The sequence below is a fragment of the Leiobunum rupestre genome, chromosome 10, assembly GCF_980474605.1.
Source record: "Leiobunum rupestre chromosome 10, qqLeiRupe1.1.hap1, whole genome shotgun sequence".
Classification (NCBI taxonomy): Eukaryota; Metazoa; Arthropoda; class Arachnida; order Opiliones; family Sclerosomatidae; genus Leiobunum; species Leiobunum rupestre.
The window spans coordinates 13387014-13409108 of NC_143393.1; the positions used below are offsets into that span (position 1 = coordinate 13387014).

Sequence of the window (22095 nt, forward strand, 5' to 3'; positions counted from 1 at the left end):
TTGTTGCTCCTAGCTGCTCACCAATTAAGACCAATATCAGTTCTTTCGTTTTTCGGGAAATTTTTTTTTGAAAATGCTATTTGTTAAGATTAAATTCGTTTAGTGAAAAGCACTACTTATTATCAGATCATCAGTTTGGAAAGAGTACTGAACAAGCAGAAACTACTGTTTATGGATAAAAATTAAATGCTTTAGACATTAATAATTATTGTAGCGAGGTCTTTATTGACCTAGAAAAGGCTTTTGAGACCGTTCCGCATAAAAGTTACTAAAAGAACTTGATCGCTGAGGTATTAAAGATGTATGTCTTGACTGGCTTAAGAGCTAATTAAGTGGGGGAAACTGTTAAATTGGGGGAAGCAAGAAGTTATAAATAAATAAAATGGAACTTTCAACAACTTTTTAATTATTTATTTGTGGCAAAAAAATTGCATCAATAAAATCCCCTTAAAAATTATATTCAGGGGGTGTATTGTATATATTGTACCAAATTAACCATAACTTTTCATTTAATTATTTAAGGCAAATAATTTTGGCATCAATAAATTTCCCTGAAAAATTATGTTTAGAGTGTTAAATTGGGGGAAGTAATTTGAGGGGGTAGGGGTGGAAAAGAAGTTATAAATCAATAAAATTAAATTTTCAATAACTTTTTAATTAATTATTTGTGGCCAATAATTTTTGCACCAATAAATTCCCATTAAAAATTAAATTAAGGGGGTATATATGGGCGAAAGGGGGTAGTGAGCCTATTGTACGAAATTACCACAAACGAACATAGGCTTATGACAAACCCTTGCTATGATGAGATAACGGAAATTGTAAAAGAACGACAAATTTAATTTATAACTTTTACCTTTAATGCAATTGTTAAAATTTAGTACAATCCGAAAATTCCGTTAAATAAATGATGTACGAGATTTTTAATCGACCCAACTGGTGATTGTCGTATCGCACCACAAAAATTCTCCTTTGGGAGAATCGATATTATGTGGCAACAAAGCCAGATAAATCGGCGCTATGGCACCTAAAGTAAAACCAAAGTTTAACACGATGGGTACCCTGGAGGTAATTAAAGGAAGTATAAAGTAACTTGCTTTTATTGCGTAATTAAAGTTGTAATGTTTTAAAAAAAAATTATCTCTTATTTTATACGTAAGTTAGTCTTCTATTTATTTTAATAAAGTAAGACGTTCGATCGTAGAAAGCAATTCTAGCTTTGACAAGGATTATATGTATCTCAGCAGGATATGAAATATTTCAAGAGGCAATGCTTAAAGGAAGGTTTAAAGCATCCCGAAACTAGAAATCAGCCTATATATTATCTATGGTTCATTGGTAGATCAGCGATCAAGAATAGTACGCCTTTCAGTTGGACGTTCCCTTTAGATTAGTAAAAGCATAAGTAACATAATAACAATAAGTATGTCAATTATCAAAAATGATCACGGAACTGATTTTCAGTTTTATTTTACAATAAAGGTTAAGTTTGACACTGAACCCTCTAGTGTCTAAATATGCCCACGGTGAAATGTACAACCAAGTCTGTGGTCCCATTCGACCTAATGCGGTTTTTTTTTGTGTCCCATTCGACCGAAAGTAGCACATATGTGCGATTTTCAATTAAATATAAATATTACTGGAAACTGCATTATTGAAATTACATTTTACTACCGTCTACGGATACCCTACACCTAACCTAACCGAACCCAACCTAAACTAAATTGAATTTTCTAGCCCTTTGGGCTCGAAAATATTCGGTCGAATGGGAAGGCTATTTTTCGAATTAATGGGACCTTTCAATTTTCCATTCGCTCGAATGGGAAGGCTATTTTTCGGATGAATGGGACCTTTAAATTTTCCATTCGGTCGAATGGGAATTCGGTCAAAAGGGAAGATACCCAACCAATAGCGGTAATATACTATCCAGTTCAGTTGCGAGTCCCAGTCATAACTGGGTGACATTATCAGTGTCAAAAAGGATTAGGTAAGAATTTTTTATTAAAACCACATAAATAGTCATACTTATTTTTATTATGTTACTGTATCGCCGAGTGTGAAATGAGTATTTAAAATTAAATTATCGCATTCCCAATTACTACCTCCCAATTTCCAACACTTGATACTCCCTTGAAATATAAAAACGCTTACCCTCCTCTGGCCTCGCCGTAAACTGATGTCCCGACATGTCGGTCGCTATGTAACCAGGATGAACCTGGAACGATAAATTATTACAAACTTTGCTGGGAAACCAGTCTTAAAGGGACACACCGAGGTTTGAAAGTTACCAGTTGGCAGCACTCACAAGGAGAGTACCCGAGGTGTTTACTGCCGATTTGGTTCACAGTCGGGCGTAATGTAGACCTATATGAGATATGAAATTTTAAAAAAGGAGACGTTGCACTACCCATTCGATTTGCCATGGCAACCGAAAATGTTTTTTACCACTTAAAACGAAAAAAATCTCCATTTTAAAAAGCCTCGAGTTTTCTCGGTTTTACAAAAATTTAAAAAAAAATCACGAAATGGGTAATTTGGACCACACTTAGGTAAATTTCATCAAGTTTGGGTAAATTGTAACAATTTTTGGGATAAAATTGTAACAATTGTTTGGTAAAATAAGGAAAAAATCTTATTTTGGTTTTAAGTGGTCAAAAACATTTTCGGTTGCATGGCAAATCGAATGGGTAGTGCAAAGTCTCCTTTTGGGAAATTTCATAACTCATATAGGTCTATATTACGCCCGACTTTGAATAAAATCGGCAATAAACACCTCAGGTACTCTCCTTGAAGATGTCAGACCATATATCCAACGGAACTTGTAACTCCACACTAAAAGTTTAGTCTCATTACGATAGTGGTTAGTTTGGTGGCGCCATCACTTGTCTTTTATTGTAAACTTATCAGGTTTTTTTAAACATAATATTCTTAAAACATTAATATTGTAAGTCAATATTAATTTAAAGGGAACCTCCAGAGCTTTTATTAATAATAATTCCTAAAATATTTATTACATAACTAATTTTTTAAGCTCCTACACAGCTTAGAGAAACTGACAACAGATGTCGCATCACTTGACTTGTAAAAAAACTATCCGCGTTTCTAAAAGGATAATTTATTTAAGGCAGGATATTACAATATTAAGAGTTCCGTTGTATCATTAATGTATTCATTTCTACCTATAATTACCATTAGTACCATTTGGGGCGCGTCAAAAATTTAAGAAATTCTCCTCTTGAGAAGAGTTCTTCGTGAAAATTTTATCCCCGTGAGAACTCGCTAAAAAGTGTCAAACGTAAAAAGATTCTTCTAAAGATGGCGGTTTACGAGAATGCCACGAACATTGTAAACTAAGCCTTTGACAATAAATATTATATTTACACGATTTCACGACAATATATGAAGGAAGAAAACATTTTATTTATAATTTAAAAGGAAATATTTCATCGGAAAATAAAATTAACATTCGGTTTCCTATGAAATTCATTTTAGTCCACCAAAATGTCCTAGTGATTATTTTCTTCAGCATCGAGTAAACTGACTAGAATATTAGCTGCCATTTTTATTTATAATTTATCCCCTTTTTTTTACTCAGATTTTCTCTCGGTTATTTTCGTGGGATTTGATCATTTGAAACGATTGAGACGGCAGCTAAATTACGGGTGCGCGTACTCGCAGTTGACCGTGACCACCAAATCACTTTTTGGGCGACGGCTCGTGACCAACTTTAAAATAACACGGCTAACTTTAATCACGCGCTATCTAAGTTGGCAGTGATAATAACGAAGCCACTCTCATATTCTAGCGACTGAGGACAAACTACCAGATGTAGTTCGATATTCATGGTAGAAAGTAGGTGGTTACTTTTCGCTTGTTCCGGGATTTCGGAGTAGGTTAAGAAGAGTAAGGCCATGAAGTCATTTTACTCCAATTCTGTGGTGGGGAATAATTTGACTCGGAGTAAACATTTTTTTAGCAGATAAATTTTGGCTAGCAGACGACCAAATCCGATTTACTCCTTTATACCTCCTTTTCAAAAGGAGTAAAAAGAGTAGCCCTAATACTCTGGAACAAATCAATAGTTTATGGGCGGAGTAATTCTCATCCCCGGAACAGGCGAATAAAACGTTCTAGGGTAAAAAGAGTACACTTTTAGTCCGAGAACAGGCAAAAAGAAACCACCTATGAATACATTCACGGTTCATAACTTAATTCATACACAGGGTGATTCAAAAGGTTATGCAAAACTTTTAAGGGGTTCTAGGGGGTGAGTTGAGAAGTATGCCTGTTTTTTCCCCATTTTCTTACGATGAGTTAAAAGAGCGCTAGAGAGCTTCAAAGTGTGGCCTACTAGCCCCTGGAAGTAGGCTGCCCCAAGCGCAAAACCAAGCAGCAGGGAAATGAGAACATTAAGGTTTGGGTTCGTGTCGTAGGTAAAAAAGGACTTTGTAAATAAATCGAGGTAACCAGCGTAAAAAAGGAAACTTAAACAGTATTTAAAGTCCCTGCTGTTTGGTTTTGCGCTTGTCGCAGCCTACTATCAGGGGCTAGTTTCTTGAATACGACTGGCCAAGGATCTGCTACATTGAGATACGGGGAGTAGAAGTGACTTGGAATCCTTGCAGGTGTGGCGCTTTCTAAACTTACCGCATTAACGGCGATATCCATATCGGCATTTTCTCGCAACTGTCGATGTTGGATAAATGTCAGCGCGTTGGCTGCTATCTTTGACATTCGATAAGTAGTCGCGGCCCATCCTTTCTCTTTGTGCACGCCGGCTCTGACGTCGCTAATAACGTATGAAATGATAGGTTTCTGATACAGAGAGAAAGATAAGTTAAATATGAATACAAAATACTTCAAATATCGTTCCAAAATGTCATCCAAGTTTTCGATGGTTAAATTGGGATCGCTTAACTCCTTCTTCAAATCTTCGTTGGGAACGTGGCTTAGTTTTCCCTCGGCACTCGTTATGTTGACAACCCTGAAATTCATTACAATTATTACAATTTTAAATTGTAACAATTAAAGGGAGGACCGCGAATTACGAAATAATGTTCAGAAACAACTTGGGGAAAATAGGCGCTTAAATAAAACAACTTCAAGGAAATCTCCAAGTTATATTTTCGAGAGCCAATATCTGCAAGGAATGTTTATATAGTGCTTGTTGAAATAATGTAAACTTTTCACCTGTAAACAGAACGTCGTGTTTTTCTAAGCCTTAATAAAAGCTACCTGGTTAAAAAGGAACACTTGTTGCTAGTGTTGTATGTCGAAACATTTCCCGCTCGGAAAATTTTCCGGAATATGACCGAGGTCTTTTTTCCAGAAAATTTTCCGTATTTTTAAATAAAGCGGCATTTTCGCTTCATTTTTGCGAATCTAAAAGTAAAACTAAACATCTAGACTAGTTTAAACTGATTAACAATGTAACACTATTAATGTTTTGTAGTATGTTTACTGATATTAGACATTTTATATTAATAACAAGTTGGCAATCCAAAATATACCTATCCTCGGAAGAGTTTCTAATTTTCAGTGACGCGTAACATGTATCCGTGGCTCACTTGTCGTGCAGGAGGGCTCGGGTTCAAGTCCCGTCCAATACTAACGCAAATTGAAAAATATTTGTACTACACCGAATGACAAAAAGAGGGCGCTTTTTGGAAAAACCTTTTCCCTAATTCTAAGAAACTGCTTACGCAGAGATTACACTTTGCCCCGAAAATGCGTACGCGTTCGCAGCCCAGACAGACACACCGCCACACCCACCGGCAAACACGGTGATTGTAAAATCCCTTAAAAAGTAATTTATTTATGTTTCATTTTTCCGATTTGGTGAACATTTTCTAGAAATTCTTCTGCATTTTATTTGTCCGGAAAATTAACAACACTACTTATTGCATACCGTATAGGTGAAAAGTTTCCTTCATATCAAACAAGCCCTTTATAAACGGTAACATGCAGGGCCTGTCTCTCGGATATATTACTTCTTGGCAATTTCCTTCAAGATGTTTTATTGAAGCGTCTATTAATTTCATACGCTTGGGCTACTCATATCCGGTACCTCGTCTATGGAAATATTATCGTGTGACATAATCACTCAAAGGTATTCCATAAAACATTTTTAACGAAACCTTGCTCACGGGATATGACGTAAATTACCTCACTTCCAACTTATTGACGAAAAAGCATCACCAACTTTATTCGCGACGGAAAAATATCGCTACGCCCCCTTTGGTTCGCCATTGAAACCTAGATAGGTAGCGGCTAAAGCAGATGCTATTAGTTTTTCCTCATCGTTATTCGTAAATTTGAATATTTAAATAATAGTACTTGCATTTTAATATAATTTTTGAATCGTTTGCTGATATTTTTATAATTTTATTTAAGAAAAACGTAAGGTTATGACATTTTAATTTGTCTATAGCAGACGCTAGGTCATAAGCGCCACCTCGGAGAAGCTAGCGCCGTTTCGCCACCGCGAATAGGCTCAGAGCTTCGAAAATATAGCGCCATCTGGCTTAATATCCGTCATCTAAATATGAGAAAAAACAGCGGACGACTTTTGAATTTCAATGTTTTTCGGATGAAACTTTCAGCTGTTGTGCAAACATAAATTTGAATGAGCAGACAGCTTTCATATATTCAGTCTAAAACTCGGTCGGTAGGCAGCGATACTTGGGACAAAAATTTCAAATACGCACAAGGGCAAACCAATTTTTTTAAAGTAAAAAAACGCGTCATATTGAATATTTTTTTAATTTTTAATCGAAATAGTTATTGTATAATTTCTAGTAATTTTCTGGATAATAGACCAAACCAAATATTTTCCCAAGATATAATAATGAAATTAAACTGGACGTTTCTTAAGTAGTTAAATGCAAATTTATTCGGGAACTTTTTCAGCAATCCCTTTTCCCCACCCAAATGACGTCCCTGCCAGGCATGAAGCATAGACAAGGAAAATGCAAGTTGGCGAAGCTTTGATTTTGAAACGAAACAAATGGTGACAGCCATAGGCTTTAAACACCAAAAGTTAACGAAGCGGATTAAGAAAACACCCAGAATTACCCTTTTCAGTTCACACGACCTTTTTAATAGCGCAAGGATTATAAGAATTTTCAATATTTGGGTCCACTTATTTATGTTCCGTATGAAACAAGGTCTCATTGAAATTTTGTCTATGAAAATGTTATACAGAGGCATACTTAAAAGTGCTTATGTTATATATGCTAAGTATTATTAACCGGAAGTTTATCACGCAAAAGCATTAGTTTTCTAATAGTTACCTGAAAGCCAAAACTACGTAAAACCAAAAGTGACCTAATTCCCATAAGTGTGTCCATCTAACCTTTTTTATGAATGTTACGAGCGAAGAGAGGGGAGGGTATGTACTATGGAGGGAAAGAAGTTTAAATCTAGAAATAATGCCACATGGTGAGGGTTTCGAGAACTAAGGAGAAGGCTAGCAAGCTTTTTGATTTTTGGCCACTCTACGGAAACGCTACTGCCATCTATCTACGTTTTAATACAAAGCACGTAAGAACAAACCAGAAAAAAAGTGCCTGGTCCATCCTAGCCTAGCCTTCTATGTGGTCTATTTCGATAGCGGCATTCAGTAAATTTTTAGCATTAGAAAGTAGAGGAACTTGCACACTTTTGGTAATTATGGCACTTTGGGTAACACGAATTACTTGGTATTTGCCTTGAGAAGTTATATAAATTCTACGATCAAATCTGATGCAAATACTGGCGAAGAGATCATTTTTTATTAATTAAAGTTTCGAAATGTCCTCTACGAAACGGGGAGATAGTTTTAACGCCTTCCTTTTCTATATTTTAATTTTGGTTTCTATGGGAACTTTAGCATTATGACGTCATAGGACGTCAGCAACTGCTTTTTCTTAAAGACAAAAATGTATCCCAACATGGCTTAAGTACAGCTACGTAGTGCTATTACCCTATCGGCGAAAGTACCGCATTATTTTCAATAAAGTTTAAAGCAAGTGTCGGCTCGACGTGAAGTGGCTCTTTTTTCAACAGATGTCGCTAGCGTCGACATCAAAACAAGATGCTTAAGCTACCTTTTGACCCAAAAGGAGGGACATAAAAGTACCCCTCACGTTGATTGGCTCGTTTTTAAATTTGTCAATAACTTAAATTATAGTAATTTTTAACAATATATTTTAAAGTTGATATATAATTTGGGTTAAAGTCCACTAAGTAGAGTATAATTTGTCTAATTATATTAATTATAAATGGTTTTCTGACGACGTTATCGTGTCGCTAATTTGAATTTGAGCTTCCTTTGCCGTTAATAGATGGCACCACGCTATCCAGTAAAGTCGTTTTTTCGAAGAATCGTCTATATTAATAGCCATTTCTAATAACAAGGGCCTTATCATTATACAGGTAGCAATGATAGAGCTGACAGTTGCTTTAATTTATCCCCAAAGTGGTTGGTTATTTTAACATTATATCGTAGTTTTAAATTGCAAAAGACACATTTTAAATTTTACCTGGCGTGTTTCTTTAATACGGGGAACAAAATGTCGCACACGTTTTTTAACGATCTGTAATTAGTATTGATCGTTTTCTCGGCTTGTTCTATGGCCGGAACAGTAGATGAACCCTAAATAAATCGATTTATTTATCCTGCCAAGTCTTAAAAAAAGTCTATTTTATCTACTAACGGAAAAGGCTATGCCGGCGTTGTTGACTAGCACGTCCAGTCCGTCATATTCGCGTAACAAATAATCCTTTATTCTCTCGATGCTAGAAAAATCGTCAATGTCCAATTGGTGAAATATTGGACTGAAACCTTCTGTCTCTAAGTTTTTCACCGCTTCCTGCCCCCTAATTTCGTCCCTGGCTAATAAATCGGTTAACAAAAGCGTGGTATCTATATAATAAGCGTCGGAGCCGGAAGTCGTCATAGCCAAGAGTTTAGCCGAGTTTGTTTTTATTTTTTCAGTTTCTCTCGAGTTTTTGTTTTAAAATTTAGAGATTGATATTTGGTGAGGAATTAAAAATTTGGTTAACAACTTATAAACTTCGTAGGAAGGCTTTCGGCTAGTATTAAATAACAAGCATTTTACCCGTTAAAATGACGTCACCGTCGAATTTTTCACACAGTCCCTTTACGATAGCGAATCCTATGCCTTTATTACTTCCAGTTACCTAAAATTAAATATCAATAGATAATTAAATTTACGAAATAAATTACGTTACTGACTAGAGCGACTTTTTTGGCCATCATTCAAAGTTAAAGGTGTTTATTTTCTGTTCGATTACGATTGTAAAGAAATGCGCCTTTTAAGCAACAAAGGTTCGTCTTAAGATTGATTTGAATTTTGGAAATTCTGAGGTGCTTTTACGTTCCAAGGTAAAGGAGGGCGAGCATGCGCATTGCGATAAAACCTTGAAAACCCTCTCCGGGAAAACATAAGCTGTCAAATAGTAGTCTTAACATTTATGCATTTTAACTTATAAGAATGACTATGTTGGTGGTCAAATGTTCTCCCCCCACGCCCGGCATGAATATGGGGGGATGATAAAGTCCCCTACGTTACACAGGGCTGCCATTTGGGCGGTTTTCCAGCCCAATTGGGCTTCTTTAAAGCAACTGTCAGCTCTATCATTGCCACCTGTATAATGATAAGGCCCTTGTTATTAGAGATGGCCATGAATATAGACGATTCTTCGAAAAAACTACTTTACAGGAGAGCGTCGTCAGATAACCATTTATAATTATTATAATTAGACAACTTATACTCTATTAAGTGGACTTTAACTTAAATTATATATCACATTTATAATATTTGGTTAAAAATTACTGAAATTTAAGTTATTGACAAATTTAAACGCCGCCGCCGCCGCCGATACAAAGAACGGCGCGCCGCCGTTTATTTTCTTTTATACATTTTTTATGGTATATTAAGCTTGGTTTTCATTTACGCGAAAATAACTACATTTGAACACGAAGTCGAACGTCAAATTTTGGTTTTCGGATTTCGGTCGACGCAGAGTAATAGCATTTTCACTTAGCGTCAATAGATTCCAGCATTGCTATCTTGGGTCACTAATATAACCAAGGCTTATCCACATTTTAATTATCTTTAAATTTAATTGTTGCTTGGTTTATCAATTTGTTTTCTAAAATTGCATTATTATAATCAGTGGCGGACTGGGTTTAATATTTTTTGCTTGCTAGGAGACTAAGGGTCCCAGCTTTAACAAAGTATACGGTACCATGTTTACGGAGGCCCACTTCATGAACGGTCCATGTGATCCACGCCATCGGGCAGGTTACCTCTATGGCCAATTCGAGACTGATAATATTTTTTTACTTTAAATTCAATAAATGAAGCATTTGATATACTACATTCTAGACGTCCAATACGTTTATAAAATCACATCATAATTCCTTAAATTATATTTTAATGGAAAATAACAAAATTAGCAATATGTATGTTCACCATGCGATGATAACCTTCGGCAGCAAAAATTATATTATTCGTAACTCGGATTTATTTCTGATTGGAAGGCTCAGAGCGTCAGTGGCGTAGCCAGAAATTAGTCAAAAGGGGGTCTAAGAATGTTAATATTAAGAGGGGTGTCAATTTAGCATAGCACGACCAAAAAAATAAAAAGCCAATATCGAGCCTTCAACCGAATTTCGACCCGGCATAACTGCGAATAATTTTGGTTGTCGTTTGAAGTCAGGCCAGTGTCCTACCTCGGAAGGACCATGGACTAATTAATGTACTTCGCACATTAAAACATTAAAACAAACGTTTTAAAAATTGAGCCAGTCCCACGTGTTTTCCAGCTGCTGAGCTACATTTGTATTTTCCCTCCCCTCACGCCTTTTCTTTCTTCCCCGGTTATCATTAGTTAGTTAGTTCCTAACTCCGCCGCCAGAGCGCACATTTAACAATCACCCAAAGCAAATATTCTGGAAAAGGGCGTCCTTGTGCGAAGTACATTAATTAGTCCATGGAAGGACTAGTACGAGTCGGTATTTGCCCTTGCCCTTCTCGTCACGCGTTTTCTTAAACTGTCGCTACAAGAAATAGCTCTAAAATTTATACAAATGCCGGCGTACGCCACCGCCGCCAGTCATTTTGGCCACGCCGAAGACGCCGCCGCCGGTATATTTTGGGTCAAACGCCGCCGCCGACCCATATCAGATCGTCGCAGGCCTCTACCCCAGAGTGATAAGTCTAGCGGAGATTTTAAATGTACTATGTAGTGGCACTGCCAGCAGTAGGCACGGGTAGGCACGTCTGCTATATCTTTACATATTTAGTTGGCGGATATTAAGATATTTCCTAAGCTCGAAGCTTATTATAGTTGCCTAAAAGGGTCTCAGGTGTGAATGCGAAGTGTTAATTATGCTCCGTAATTAAGGTTTTGTAACGTTCATAAAGGGTTTTTAAACATTCCCAAAAGTGTATTTTTAGGCTTCCTTTTGGGCTGTTGGAGAAATATTTACCGTTTTTGGGCGAAAAATTGGCTTCTTTCTAAATTTGCTTGGGTTAAATTTTGCGCTAGTTTGAAATTCGCGGTTTTTTTTTTGGCTAGATTTACGACCAATTATTGGGCGTCACACTCCATAGATTTTCTGGCAGCCCTGCCAGCGTGTTTTTCGATCACGTCGGAAAACGTCAGTTCTAGGGAGCCAATGAGATACGGAGCTGATTTGATTTTGTTTATGGGAAGGCCCGGAAGGAGCTTACTGAAGTTACTGTTAGCAAAAATATAATCTCCTCATAATAAGTCATTCTCCCTTGAAATAATTACATTCTTGCTGTCAAAAAGTCGAGTATATAAAGAAAATAACGATGACACGTCTATTCCTTATATTGTACTGCATTTTGATTGCTAGAACTTATTGATATGGATTGCAGGTCAATATTTAGTTTAATAAGCTATATTTACTCACAATGTTTCTGACCAAAAGGCTTAGGAACTTTTTAAAAAGTTAAAATAATGCATAAGCACTGTATTAAATTTTGGTCACAACTTAGATCAATAAAACCCAGATTTATTGGTCTAAGGTCAGTTAGGTCACAAGAATAGCCGCCTACATAGTTTTCTAGTTTTAAATTGATTATATGAAAGCTGTTTGCTCGTTCAAAATTATCTGCATAACAGCTGAAAGTTTCAACCGAAAATCATTGAAATTCAATGGTTATCTGTAATTTTTTCAAATATTTAGTTGACGTATATTAGGACAGAACTCTGACAGATGTCGCTAAGGAAGCTTATAATTATTCATATTTAAATTTACCGAAATTAATCTAGATGGCGTAACAGGGCTAGCTTCTCCAACGTTGCCCCTATGATCTAGCGTCTAATTACCTAGGAGTATTATATTCCTAGTAATTACAGACAAATTGAAAATTCATAAAAACGTTTTTTTTAAATAAACTTATCAAAATATAAGCAAATGATGCAAAAATATTATTAAAATGCAAGTGTCATTATTTAGGAAGTCAAATTTACCAATAACGATGAGGTAAAACTACTAGCGTCTGCTTTAGCCGGTACTTATTTTGGTTTCTATGGGGAATCATAGTTTTTGGTTGTGAATTATTTCATAAATTCTAATTTCTTGTTACTTAAGTATTTAAATTGAAAAAAATTCACATTTCACATTTTTATAAAATAATTTTTAATTTTATTCAATTTAAAGTTAGACCTTTCACAAAAATTAACAAATTTTGCCTTTGCAAATTTTTATTGAGCCCAGTCAGTAACAGTGCTATCATACCAAACAAATTCTCCTCTTGGTGAGTCCACGTTTGGTGGTAAAAGCGCCAAATATAATGGTGCTTGAGCTCCTGATGTAAGAAATTAGTTAATTACTCTCCGAGAACTATAATTTATAAAGAGTATGAAATGTTCGTTACCTTCTTCGGGTTTTAGTGGTCCTTTATGATTGGTCATGTCCGTATCAACGTATCCAGGGTGAACCTTGAAGCCAAAATTTAAATATTAAATTAACAATTATTATCAAAAAATATTTAAAAGTATACTCACCGCATTGAGAACGATATCCATATCAGTTTTCTTGCTCAGCTGACGGTGCTGAATGAAACTTAGGGCATTTAATGCAATTTTTGACATGCGGTATGTGGTACCGGCCCAACCATTTTCCTTGTGAACTCCGTTCCTTACATCACTTTATTAAGAAATATAATTCAATTAATGCCATATTAATTTATTATTTAAAAGTTACCTTAAATATTTTTCCATAAGTTCATCCAATTGTTCCTCAGTTAAATTAGAATCTGTAAAATGTTTTCTTAAATCGACATTAGGAATGTGAGAAACTTTGCCTTCTGAGCTAGTTACATTAACCACTCTAAAAATTAAATTTAGTATTAATTTTAATAGCTTTTAATTTAAATAACACAATCAAATACCTGGCATGTTTTTTTAGTATCGGGAAAAGTATGTCACAAACTTTCTTAGTTGATTTATAATTAGTTCCCACAGTTTTTTCAGCCTGTTCAGTGACAGGAGCTGTACTTGAACCCTTAAAAATCCCAACCGTATCATTCATTTATAAAGCATTATTTTAATTTTTTTTCAAGATTTTACTGGAAAGGCTATTCCCGCATTATTAACTAGAACATCAATCCCTCCGTAATTATCTTGCATAAATGACTTGATTGCTTTGATACTCTTATCATCATCAACGTCGAGTTGATGAAATTTAGCTTTCAATCCCTTTTCTTCAAGTTTTTGAACAGCAGCTTGTCCCCTACCTGTATCTCGGGCTAGATAAATAATTTGAATAAAGTTTTTGTGTAAACATATATTATTTTTAAGCAAAGTTGGGTTTTCCATACCTGTTAGAAAAACGTCACCTTTAAATTTACTACATAATCCCTCCACAATGGCCAAACCAATACCTTTATTACCTCCAGTTACCTTTTTAAACAGAATAAATGTTGTATTTAAACACGTTAATATTTTAATTGTTAACTTACAATAGCAACTCTAGTTCCGGACATTTCTGACACTAAAAGAGTCTTTTATTTCAATGGATTTACGTAATGGTTTACGCCAAGGTAGTACCAAGATTATTCAAGTTATATAAGGTTGGTAACTTTGATATCGAATTATCTACTAAAGTCGACCTTATATTATACCCGCAATAGAAGCGCCTATCGTATTTCGTAAGAAAATTCCGATTGTCTTTCCCCCGCCTGAGCAAAAAGGAGGGGTTAATTTATTTGCATTGGCCGCAAGCGCCATCTATTGTAAATAAGTCGAAACTAGTGAAAATAATAAACAAATATGGTCAGGACCAGAAACTCTTTTAGATCGCTTTCTCAACTGAGAGTAAGGTTGAAAAGTCTCGAAAACTGGAAAACTAAAAAATATCAGGGAAATAATGTTTTAACCAACAAAATATGTATAAAACTTGAGGAAGATCAAGAATAACCAGTTTCTTATGGCGGAATAATCTGATCTTGGTGAAGTTTATACGAGTCCTCCAACCTCCTATAGAGGCTCCTGGTGGGGTCTATTAATCCCGAAAGTAATTTATCAAATAAATTTACTTTTATGACACCAAATAAAAATCAAATATTCTAAATAAATATTTATTTTAAATAAATTACGTAATTATATTTTGTTAATTTAATTATTTACTAATTTGAATCGCCTAGATGGCGCTGGCGTGCAAAAACGATAAAAGCGGTGGAAGGGGGAAGGAGGCTGATTGAAATTTTCGGCGGCGGTTAAAAGCGCCCAATATCCAACCTTATACCAGAGAGGGTAAAGTCGCTTCGCTACTGAGAGGCGTCTCTCGTTCAAAAATCCGTATTTATTTTTTGCCGCGAAAATGCCCATAGGATCCGAACGTTTGATGGCGCTGCAAGAGTATCCGGAAGTCCTAGCGCGCGATTCAATATTCAGTTTAGGACGACGCAAAAATTTATTCGTTTTTAATTTACATTTTAAGTAGTTTTTAAATGTGCCCGGACCATCGTGTTCCGCCGTAAATTGTTCTAATACGAAAAATAAGAATTCTCGATTATCATTTTTCAAGTTTCCAAGGGAAAAAGAACGGTGAATACGTGTTTTTTACATGGGTTTATTTTTACTTTAACTTTCTTATTGAAATTTCAGTTCCCTATCATAGTTGAATAATGTAAAAAACGAGAAACTGACAAATAAAACAACGGATAACCTACACTTTAACCATAGGTTTTGCTCTAATCATTTCACTGACGATAGTTTTATTAATATTAAAATTAAAAATAGTCTAATACCATCAGCTGTGCCAACAATATTTTATGAACACTACTCATTTTCCAGTACAGTTAGTGAAGGTAAAGAAAAACATCTAAGGGCTCTTAATGTCGTTTAAAAAATTTACTGACAATTAATATACTAAAATGTATAGCATATCCATACGCCACATATGAACATGGGTTGGAAGAAAGCGCGTTGGTCACAAACGCATCACAACCAATTTCAGAGGAAAACACACTGAATGTTCTAGATGAACATAATTACACTTTGTCCAACAGTATTTCATGCGAAAATTCAGAAAATGGTAATTGAAATTTGAAACTGTCTATCTCAATAATAAATAATTTTAATAAATTACATTACTTTAGTTGTTAATCACAATGGTAAAAGAACTTTAAATTTAAACACTCAATTGTCATCATCTTCTAAACACATTCGAACAGAGCATATGCAATTAAATTGAGAGTCCAAATCTACTTAAACAAAATGTCCTTAGCTATATATCAGGATATTTAATCCATCGGTTTTTCAAACCACCAATGCTCCTCTTGCCTCAGCCAACTCAAAAAGAGCGATCCAATTATTAATCCTTTAAATGTGCTCTTCTTCTTCAAGTTTTTCAAAACAACAAAGAACTCTTCTTTTGGTAGCCTTATAGTACCTACTGACAATTTTTTAAAGATTATTACAGAAACAAATGAGGTATTTGATACTAGCTTTAAACTACTATCTCACATGAGAAATGTCGAAGAGCGTATGGAAAAATTTATTACACTTCGAATTGACAAGACTTGGTTTCAAGCTTCAATAGATTCAACATGTCCGACTGTATTTCAAAACATGATAAGTTTCTTCGTTGAGTTTTACATACACAGTGCCCTGAAAAAACAAGATCCCGATCATGATTACAAAAAGACACAGAAAAGAAAAAGACTGGACAGGAAATTGATGAAGATACCTCATATTCGTCTTTTTTTAACTACTTCGAAGCTTTATCTTATATATTTATTTCTTATTTATTTTCATAAAGTTATTTGATATTATTTCATTTCCAATATATTAATTTCGATTGTTATTGTTGTTAGGCCTTGGCTATTTATGTTTCCCATTATTTTAGGCTGTTAAAAAGAATTGACACTTCAATATTCAAATATAATATTTAAAAATAATTAGTTGTACTTACTTGCGTCATAAATTCACATGAAACAACCATTTCACATTTTATTTAAATTTTTTAGTATCAGAATTCGGAAAATAATCGGTGCCACATTGCGGATGTAACAAAAATCTTCTAAATTTTTTTAACTAACGACACCCTGTAGCACCCTGGTAGTGGGATCCTGAACTTCATTTGTAATTTCTTCTATTCGCGCGTGCGTCAAAAACTGGTAAGGAAATTTTAACATTGCGGGAATAGGAAGAGACGCCTCTCAGTAGCGAAGCGACTTTACCCTCTCTGCTTATACCATGCTTATACCAAGGATGCTTATACTTGAATAATCTTGGTAGTACCAAAGGACTATTTGATAAGATATCTATTAAGTTACGCAATAAGCCGCACGTATACCAACCTTGAGCCGTTCCCAATTCCCATCCTTGGCTTGTAAAAATACCCTAGATGCTATGGAATATTCCTATAGACGGTAAAATAAATGGGGGCGGAATTTTAAACCAAAGAATATAAAGCTTTATATTCTTTGTTTAAACCGTCATTGCCACTTAAAAACTGGACACTAGCCAGGGAGGGAACACCGGATTGGTTGGTATTGGAGCATGCGCAGAGACCAATTTTTAACTGTCGCTGAGTAACAAATATCTAAATCGTGATTCTTCGTTGAGCACGTGGCGCCATCTAAGTAAACTGACCGTTATATTTCGGGAATAAAAGCTAGGCACAATGGTTGTTTAACTGTAAATTTACCTATAACTTGAATTCTTTAAATTAAAATACAAATTATTAACTGAGATCAATCGTAATAGACGTAAAAACGGTTGAAATGACTTCAGTGACAATTAAAGTCGCGAAGCGGGGAGGCTGGCAGCTATGCTGTCACGAAACGTTTCCCCTTTTTTCGTACCCCCAAATTCAAAAACCCTTCAGAGGCTGGGAAGCCGTTGGAATTTATTTTACCGTCTAAGAGCAGACGAAATAATTTTATAAAAACACTGCCGCTATCCTTGGCCGCTATCTCTCGATTCATTGCACAACTCTAATTCTAGTTTAATAGCAGGCAACAGTTTCTGGAATCCTCGGTCCTGAAAGCTGTCTAATTAATAGTTCAGTAATTAATCTAGGCATGACGCCATATTTTCGGCAGAAGCGCGCGGGTTGTATCACTTTTTATTATAACAGATGGCGCTAAGAGTTCCATCAAGCCACACCATGGGTCAGCCTTGGAAATAAGGTATTTTATTTAACTGGTCCGTATGAGCAGTGACCCCTTAGATAATGAATTATTAAACTGGTCATTATGACCAGTGTCCCCCTAGCTTATGAATTATTAAACTGTTTTCATATAAAATGTTCTAATGTCATTTTATAAGCCTAAAAAAACCTATACATGTTTAGAAGTTAGATTATGTTGGTAACATTAATTTTAAACGTATTCAAAATAGTTAACTTTATTTTATGAGTATCACAATATCTCATATAAGACTACTGCCATAGCCTAGAAGACCCTCGTAATTTAAAGTATTCTCTCTCTCTACTCGAGGCCCCGTAGCTCCCGAGTCCCCGGTCCGTTACCGCGTAGCCTAACGTAATCCGGGGAAAGCTAGACATGAGGTTTTCAAGTTTGAGGCTTTGAGTCCAGAGGGGGCTTCGACAGTTTGACTCATTCGAGGGATGCGAGCGAGGTACTCTGCAATGCCTCAACGTGCGACCAGTAGCGGCGCTAAGGGTGGGCTGAAGTGGGCTTTAGCCCCCCTGCATTTCTGAGAGGGGCCACATATTCATAATTAAGAGGCCACATATTTTAATTTATGAATTTTCATTATCTCTAGAAATTTGTTTTATTGCGAAGAAACGTTTTTCTTGAACAAATGTTTCAAAATCAATTTGTTTACTCAAAAAGGTAGTAGACCATAAACAGATATATTCGGGAGGAAGGTAGCGGAAATTGAGAAAAGAAAGGGGCTTATGGGAATTTAGGGAAATATCCCGGGCATGCACGTGTCCCCTCCAGGTCAGATACAACATGGACTAATTAACAATTAATTGATTAGTCCATGGATACAAGGTCAGTAGGGTGTCCAGAAAACGCGACTAGAGCCGCAACAATAAAACGACCTTGCTCTTCTCGCTTCCTGGAAAATGTTGGGTTTTTTCGATTTCACCACTTTTGCGAAATATGGTCAATCCAAGGTTTCAGCTAAGGGCCACAAAATTCTTAGGGGCCACAAAATAATTAGCCCACCTGTGAAAAAACCTTAGCGCCGCTACTGCGTGCGACGGTAGTACGCGATACATAGAAATCCAGTGAATAGGAAAATCAAAATTGATAGAAACTTTGAATTAATAAACTAGTCATCTCCTATTATTTGATATTATTTCGAATTAATAAACTGGACACGGTGACCAGTGACCCCCCAAATTCTGAATAAATAAACTGGTCTGAGCAATTAATAAACTGGTCTTTGACCACCTGACCACCGTTATTTCCAAGGCTGCCATGGGTACAAACCTTTAGAAACCGCCATCGAGTATAAAATTTTAATTTCGTATTTCTACACTATATGACACCAGCGTGGATATTTTGGCGCAAAATTTGAGTAAAAAATTAAATTTTTATATTTATTATATAATTTAAGTGCTATTTCAAGCTGAAAGTTTACATAAAATATATTAGAAAATATAGTTATACAAAATTTCAGCTTTTAAATAACCACAATTTAAATTAGACTTTCGCGGATATTGTCATTTTTGTTATTTCGGATTCTAAACTGATGGCGCCATCTAGTAACAATTAGTTTATTAAAAATGTACACACAATGGCGGTACCCCTGTAAAAGGGGCCTCTCCCTTCTTATGCGCGTATTAGTGTATTGCATCCGTTTTGACGATTTCACCCGCGAGATAGCATTTGGGACATATATTTTTAATGTTTCTAGCTCTGCTGAACATCCTTAGTTTTTCTAATCCATGGGTACGTTCAGTAACTAGTCAACGGAGTCAACATTGAACCGTTGAAAGTTGTTGTCAGGGGCGTGTTAACCATTAGGCAGAGTAGGCACGTTCCTAGGGCGCCATTTTTCTAGGCGTGCCAAAACTCTGATAAAGCCCCACGGTCCAAGTACTTGGCTTGCCCCTACTTAACTGACCAACCCGTTAGACAATGCCAATAGGCTTCGTGCGTAGTTTAAATTTGGTTCATAAATATCCCCGCCTACCAATCGAGTTTTAAATTAAACATATGAAAGCTGCTCGTTGGACCGGAAAACCTAGCAATTCAAAAGGTGTCCGCTATTTATTCACATATTTAGTTTACGGATATTAAGGAAGATGGCGCTATATTTCCTAATCTTGAAGCCTATTATTAATTAATTAATTAATAAAAAATGAAGACGTCACGAGTGACGATTCTCAACTCTTTTACCGTTGATTTATTTTTAATTCAATGTTGATTTTACGTTTACTATTTACTGAACGTAAACAATATTACTAGTTCTACGAACCTTGAGTCCACACAGCGACAGCCTCTAAAAGTTACATGTGCGGAAACACAGGTTGAGGGTGAAATATTACTAAATTATTAACACTTCCGTAATTTGAAAAGATGTTTTTAATTTCTAAGCAGTAGAAATGTTAAAATGTATCTCTTATATATCCACTCAAAGTAGCTCACAAACATTTAAAAATCGGTGTTTTTTGGCAAATGTTTCGATCAAATATGAAGACTTCACCAATGTGGGGTGCAGTGGCGTAGCCAGGGGGCACATGCCCCCCCCCCCCGAAACGTATGGTTGTATGTACAATTTTTTTATTTTTTGTTTTACTTTTTTTCATTGTGTGCCCTCCCCGAAACCAAATCCTGGCGACGCTACTGTTGGGGTGGCGGAGTTGTTAGCACTTTCTACTCGCTGCTAGAGGAGACGGGTTCGATCCTAGCTTGTGGCACTGGGTGAAAACTTGGAACAACTCTTTCTGCGTTGAATTTGTAAGTTCTCTCTCCGCTGGTAAAAGTGGGAGCTCTACAGTTTCTCCTTTTCCATAAAAACTAATTGAGGTTAACGGTAATAGCATAAGGTCCCCATAAGCAAAGGTCTAGGCCAAACTTTAAAGGCCTAGTTTCAGATAATTTCATCCCCCAGTGTCGAAAAAGGGTTCAAACATCTTTTTGCTTTTCCCTTCGCTATCCCCGTATTGATAGCGACAGTCACCTCGTAATTCAAACTTCGCGGTTCTCAAGGGCATTGTCACTGCTGACAATTTTGACAGCGCTAACAATGCCGGACTTGGTCTTTCCACGCGAGGTCGGGAGAGCGAGCTGGCCCGTCGCTATTAATGGTGGGGTTTCGAGGGGGAAGTAAAAACGATGTTTGAACCCTTTTTTGGCAAAGAGGGGTGAACCTAGGCCTTTAACGAGGTAAGTATTCGAAATCTGCACCTCCTAGTGACATGTCCTCAACTATGCATTTCTGAAATAAATTTCACGAAACGCATTTCTCCGCCGCGAGCCCTTAGCACAGTAGCCAAGGCGTATTCACAATTTTATCACTTTCAAACTTAAAATTAACACTTATCTTTGCAAAATGATTCTTCAGAACCTAAAAGGCTATTAGAAATAAGAGTAATGTTTATGGAGGTATTTATTTTTCAAATGTGAGATTTACACGCGTTTTGCGTTTCATTCAACCCGAGCGTGGCTGCTCTACCAAGTAAGATAATATTTTAGGTGTAGAAATTTTGAAAAAGAAGATGTCGCTACTGCCCTATCGTCGAACGATCATTTTCTTATCTCCAGGACAACGCCGTTACCATGGGCCCCTATGGTAGACCTTTACTTATGGGGACCTTATGATAGGCTTATGGTAATAGTAAGTGTATTGAGTATTGGAAAAGGGACTAGTTGTTAATTAGTTCATGATTTGAAAAAGTTTCGATTCCTGAAAGTTTATTTACAATGATCTACTCAAAGAAAACAATTTAGATGAACAAATAATATAGCGAACTATAGAGCTGCTTCCCTTTATTACTAAAAACAATACAGATGTTGAGTTAAAAAGAAGTATGAGAAGAAACTTTTAGATTCGTATTTCACTTTGAAAACACTGAAAGGATTAAAATTATGGCGCGAACTTTAAAGCAATTGTCGGCTCTATCATTGCCACCTCGTTATTAGAGATGGCCATGAATATAGACGATTCTTCGAAAAAACGACTTTACTGTAGAGCGTGGTGCCATCTATTAATGGAAAAGGAAGCTAAAATTCAAAATAGCGAAACGATAACGTCGTCAGAAAACCATTTATAATTAATATAACTAGAAAACTTATACTCTATTTAGTGGACTTTAACCTAAATTATATATCCCATTCAAAATATATTGTTAAAAATTACTTTAATTTAAGTTATTGACAAACTTAAAAATGAGCCAATCAACGCGAGGGTATTTTTACGTTCCGCCTTTTGTGTCGAAATGGAGCTTAAGCATCTTGTTCGGATTTCGACGCTAGCGACATCTGTTGAAAAAAGAGCTACTTCACATCGAGCCGCCACCTTCTTTAAACTTTACTTTGTATAATTGTATTCCAACAGGGAGCTGTACGACCTGATGCCACAACTGTCACATCACAAAAAAAACCACAACTCTCCTAC

General features: G+C 35.9%; 2 protein-coding genes across 2 annotated transcripts; both read right to left on the reverse strand.

Moving 5' to 3' along the window:
- Positions 1 to 837: 837 nt before the first annotated feature.
- Positions 838 to 9414, reverse strand: LOC149924449 (carbonyl reductase [NADPH] 1-like). Its single transcript, XM_090160065.1, has 8 exons — positions 9239 to 9414; positions 9102 to 9183; positions 8697 to 8875; positions 8523 to 8635; positions 4859 to 4984; positions 4648 to 4789; positions 2152 to 2215; positions 838 to 1027 (listed from the first exon to the last, which is right to left on the reverse strand). Exons 1-8 carry the CDS (start codon positions 9260 to 9262, stop codon positions 924 to 926), a joined length of 834 nt encoding a protein of 277 aa, XP_090016191.1. The 5' UTR covers positions 9263 to 9414; the 3' UTR covers positions 838 to 923.
- Positions 9415 to 12658: 3244 nt separating this feature from the next.
- Positions 12659 to 14156, reverse strand: LOC149924450 (carbonyl reductase [NADPH] 1-like). Its single transcript, XM_090160188.1, has 8 exons — positions 14007 to 14156; positions 13866 to 13947; positions 13615 to 13793; positions 13437 to 13549; positions 13250 to 13375; positions 13051 to 13192; positions 12921 to 12984; positions 12659 to 12851 (listed from the first exon to the last, which is right to left on the reverse strand). Exons 1-8 carry the CDS (start codon positions 14028 to 14030, stop codon positions 12748 to 12750), a joined length of 834 nt encoding a protein of 277 aa, XP_090016314.1. The 5' UTR covers positions 14031 to 14156; the 3' UTR covers positions 12659 to 12747.
- Positions 14157 to 22095: the final 7939 nt, after the last annotated feature.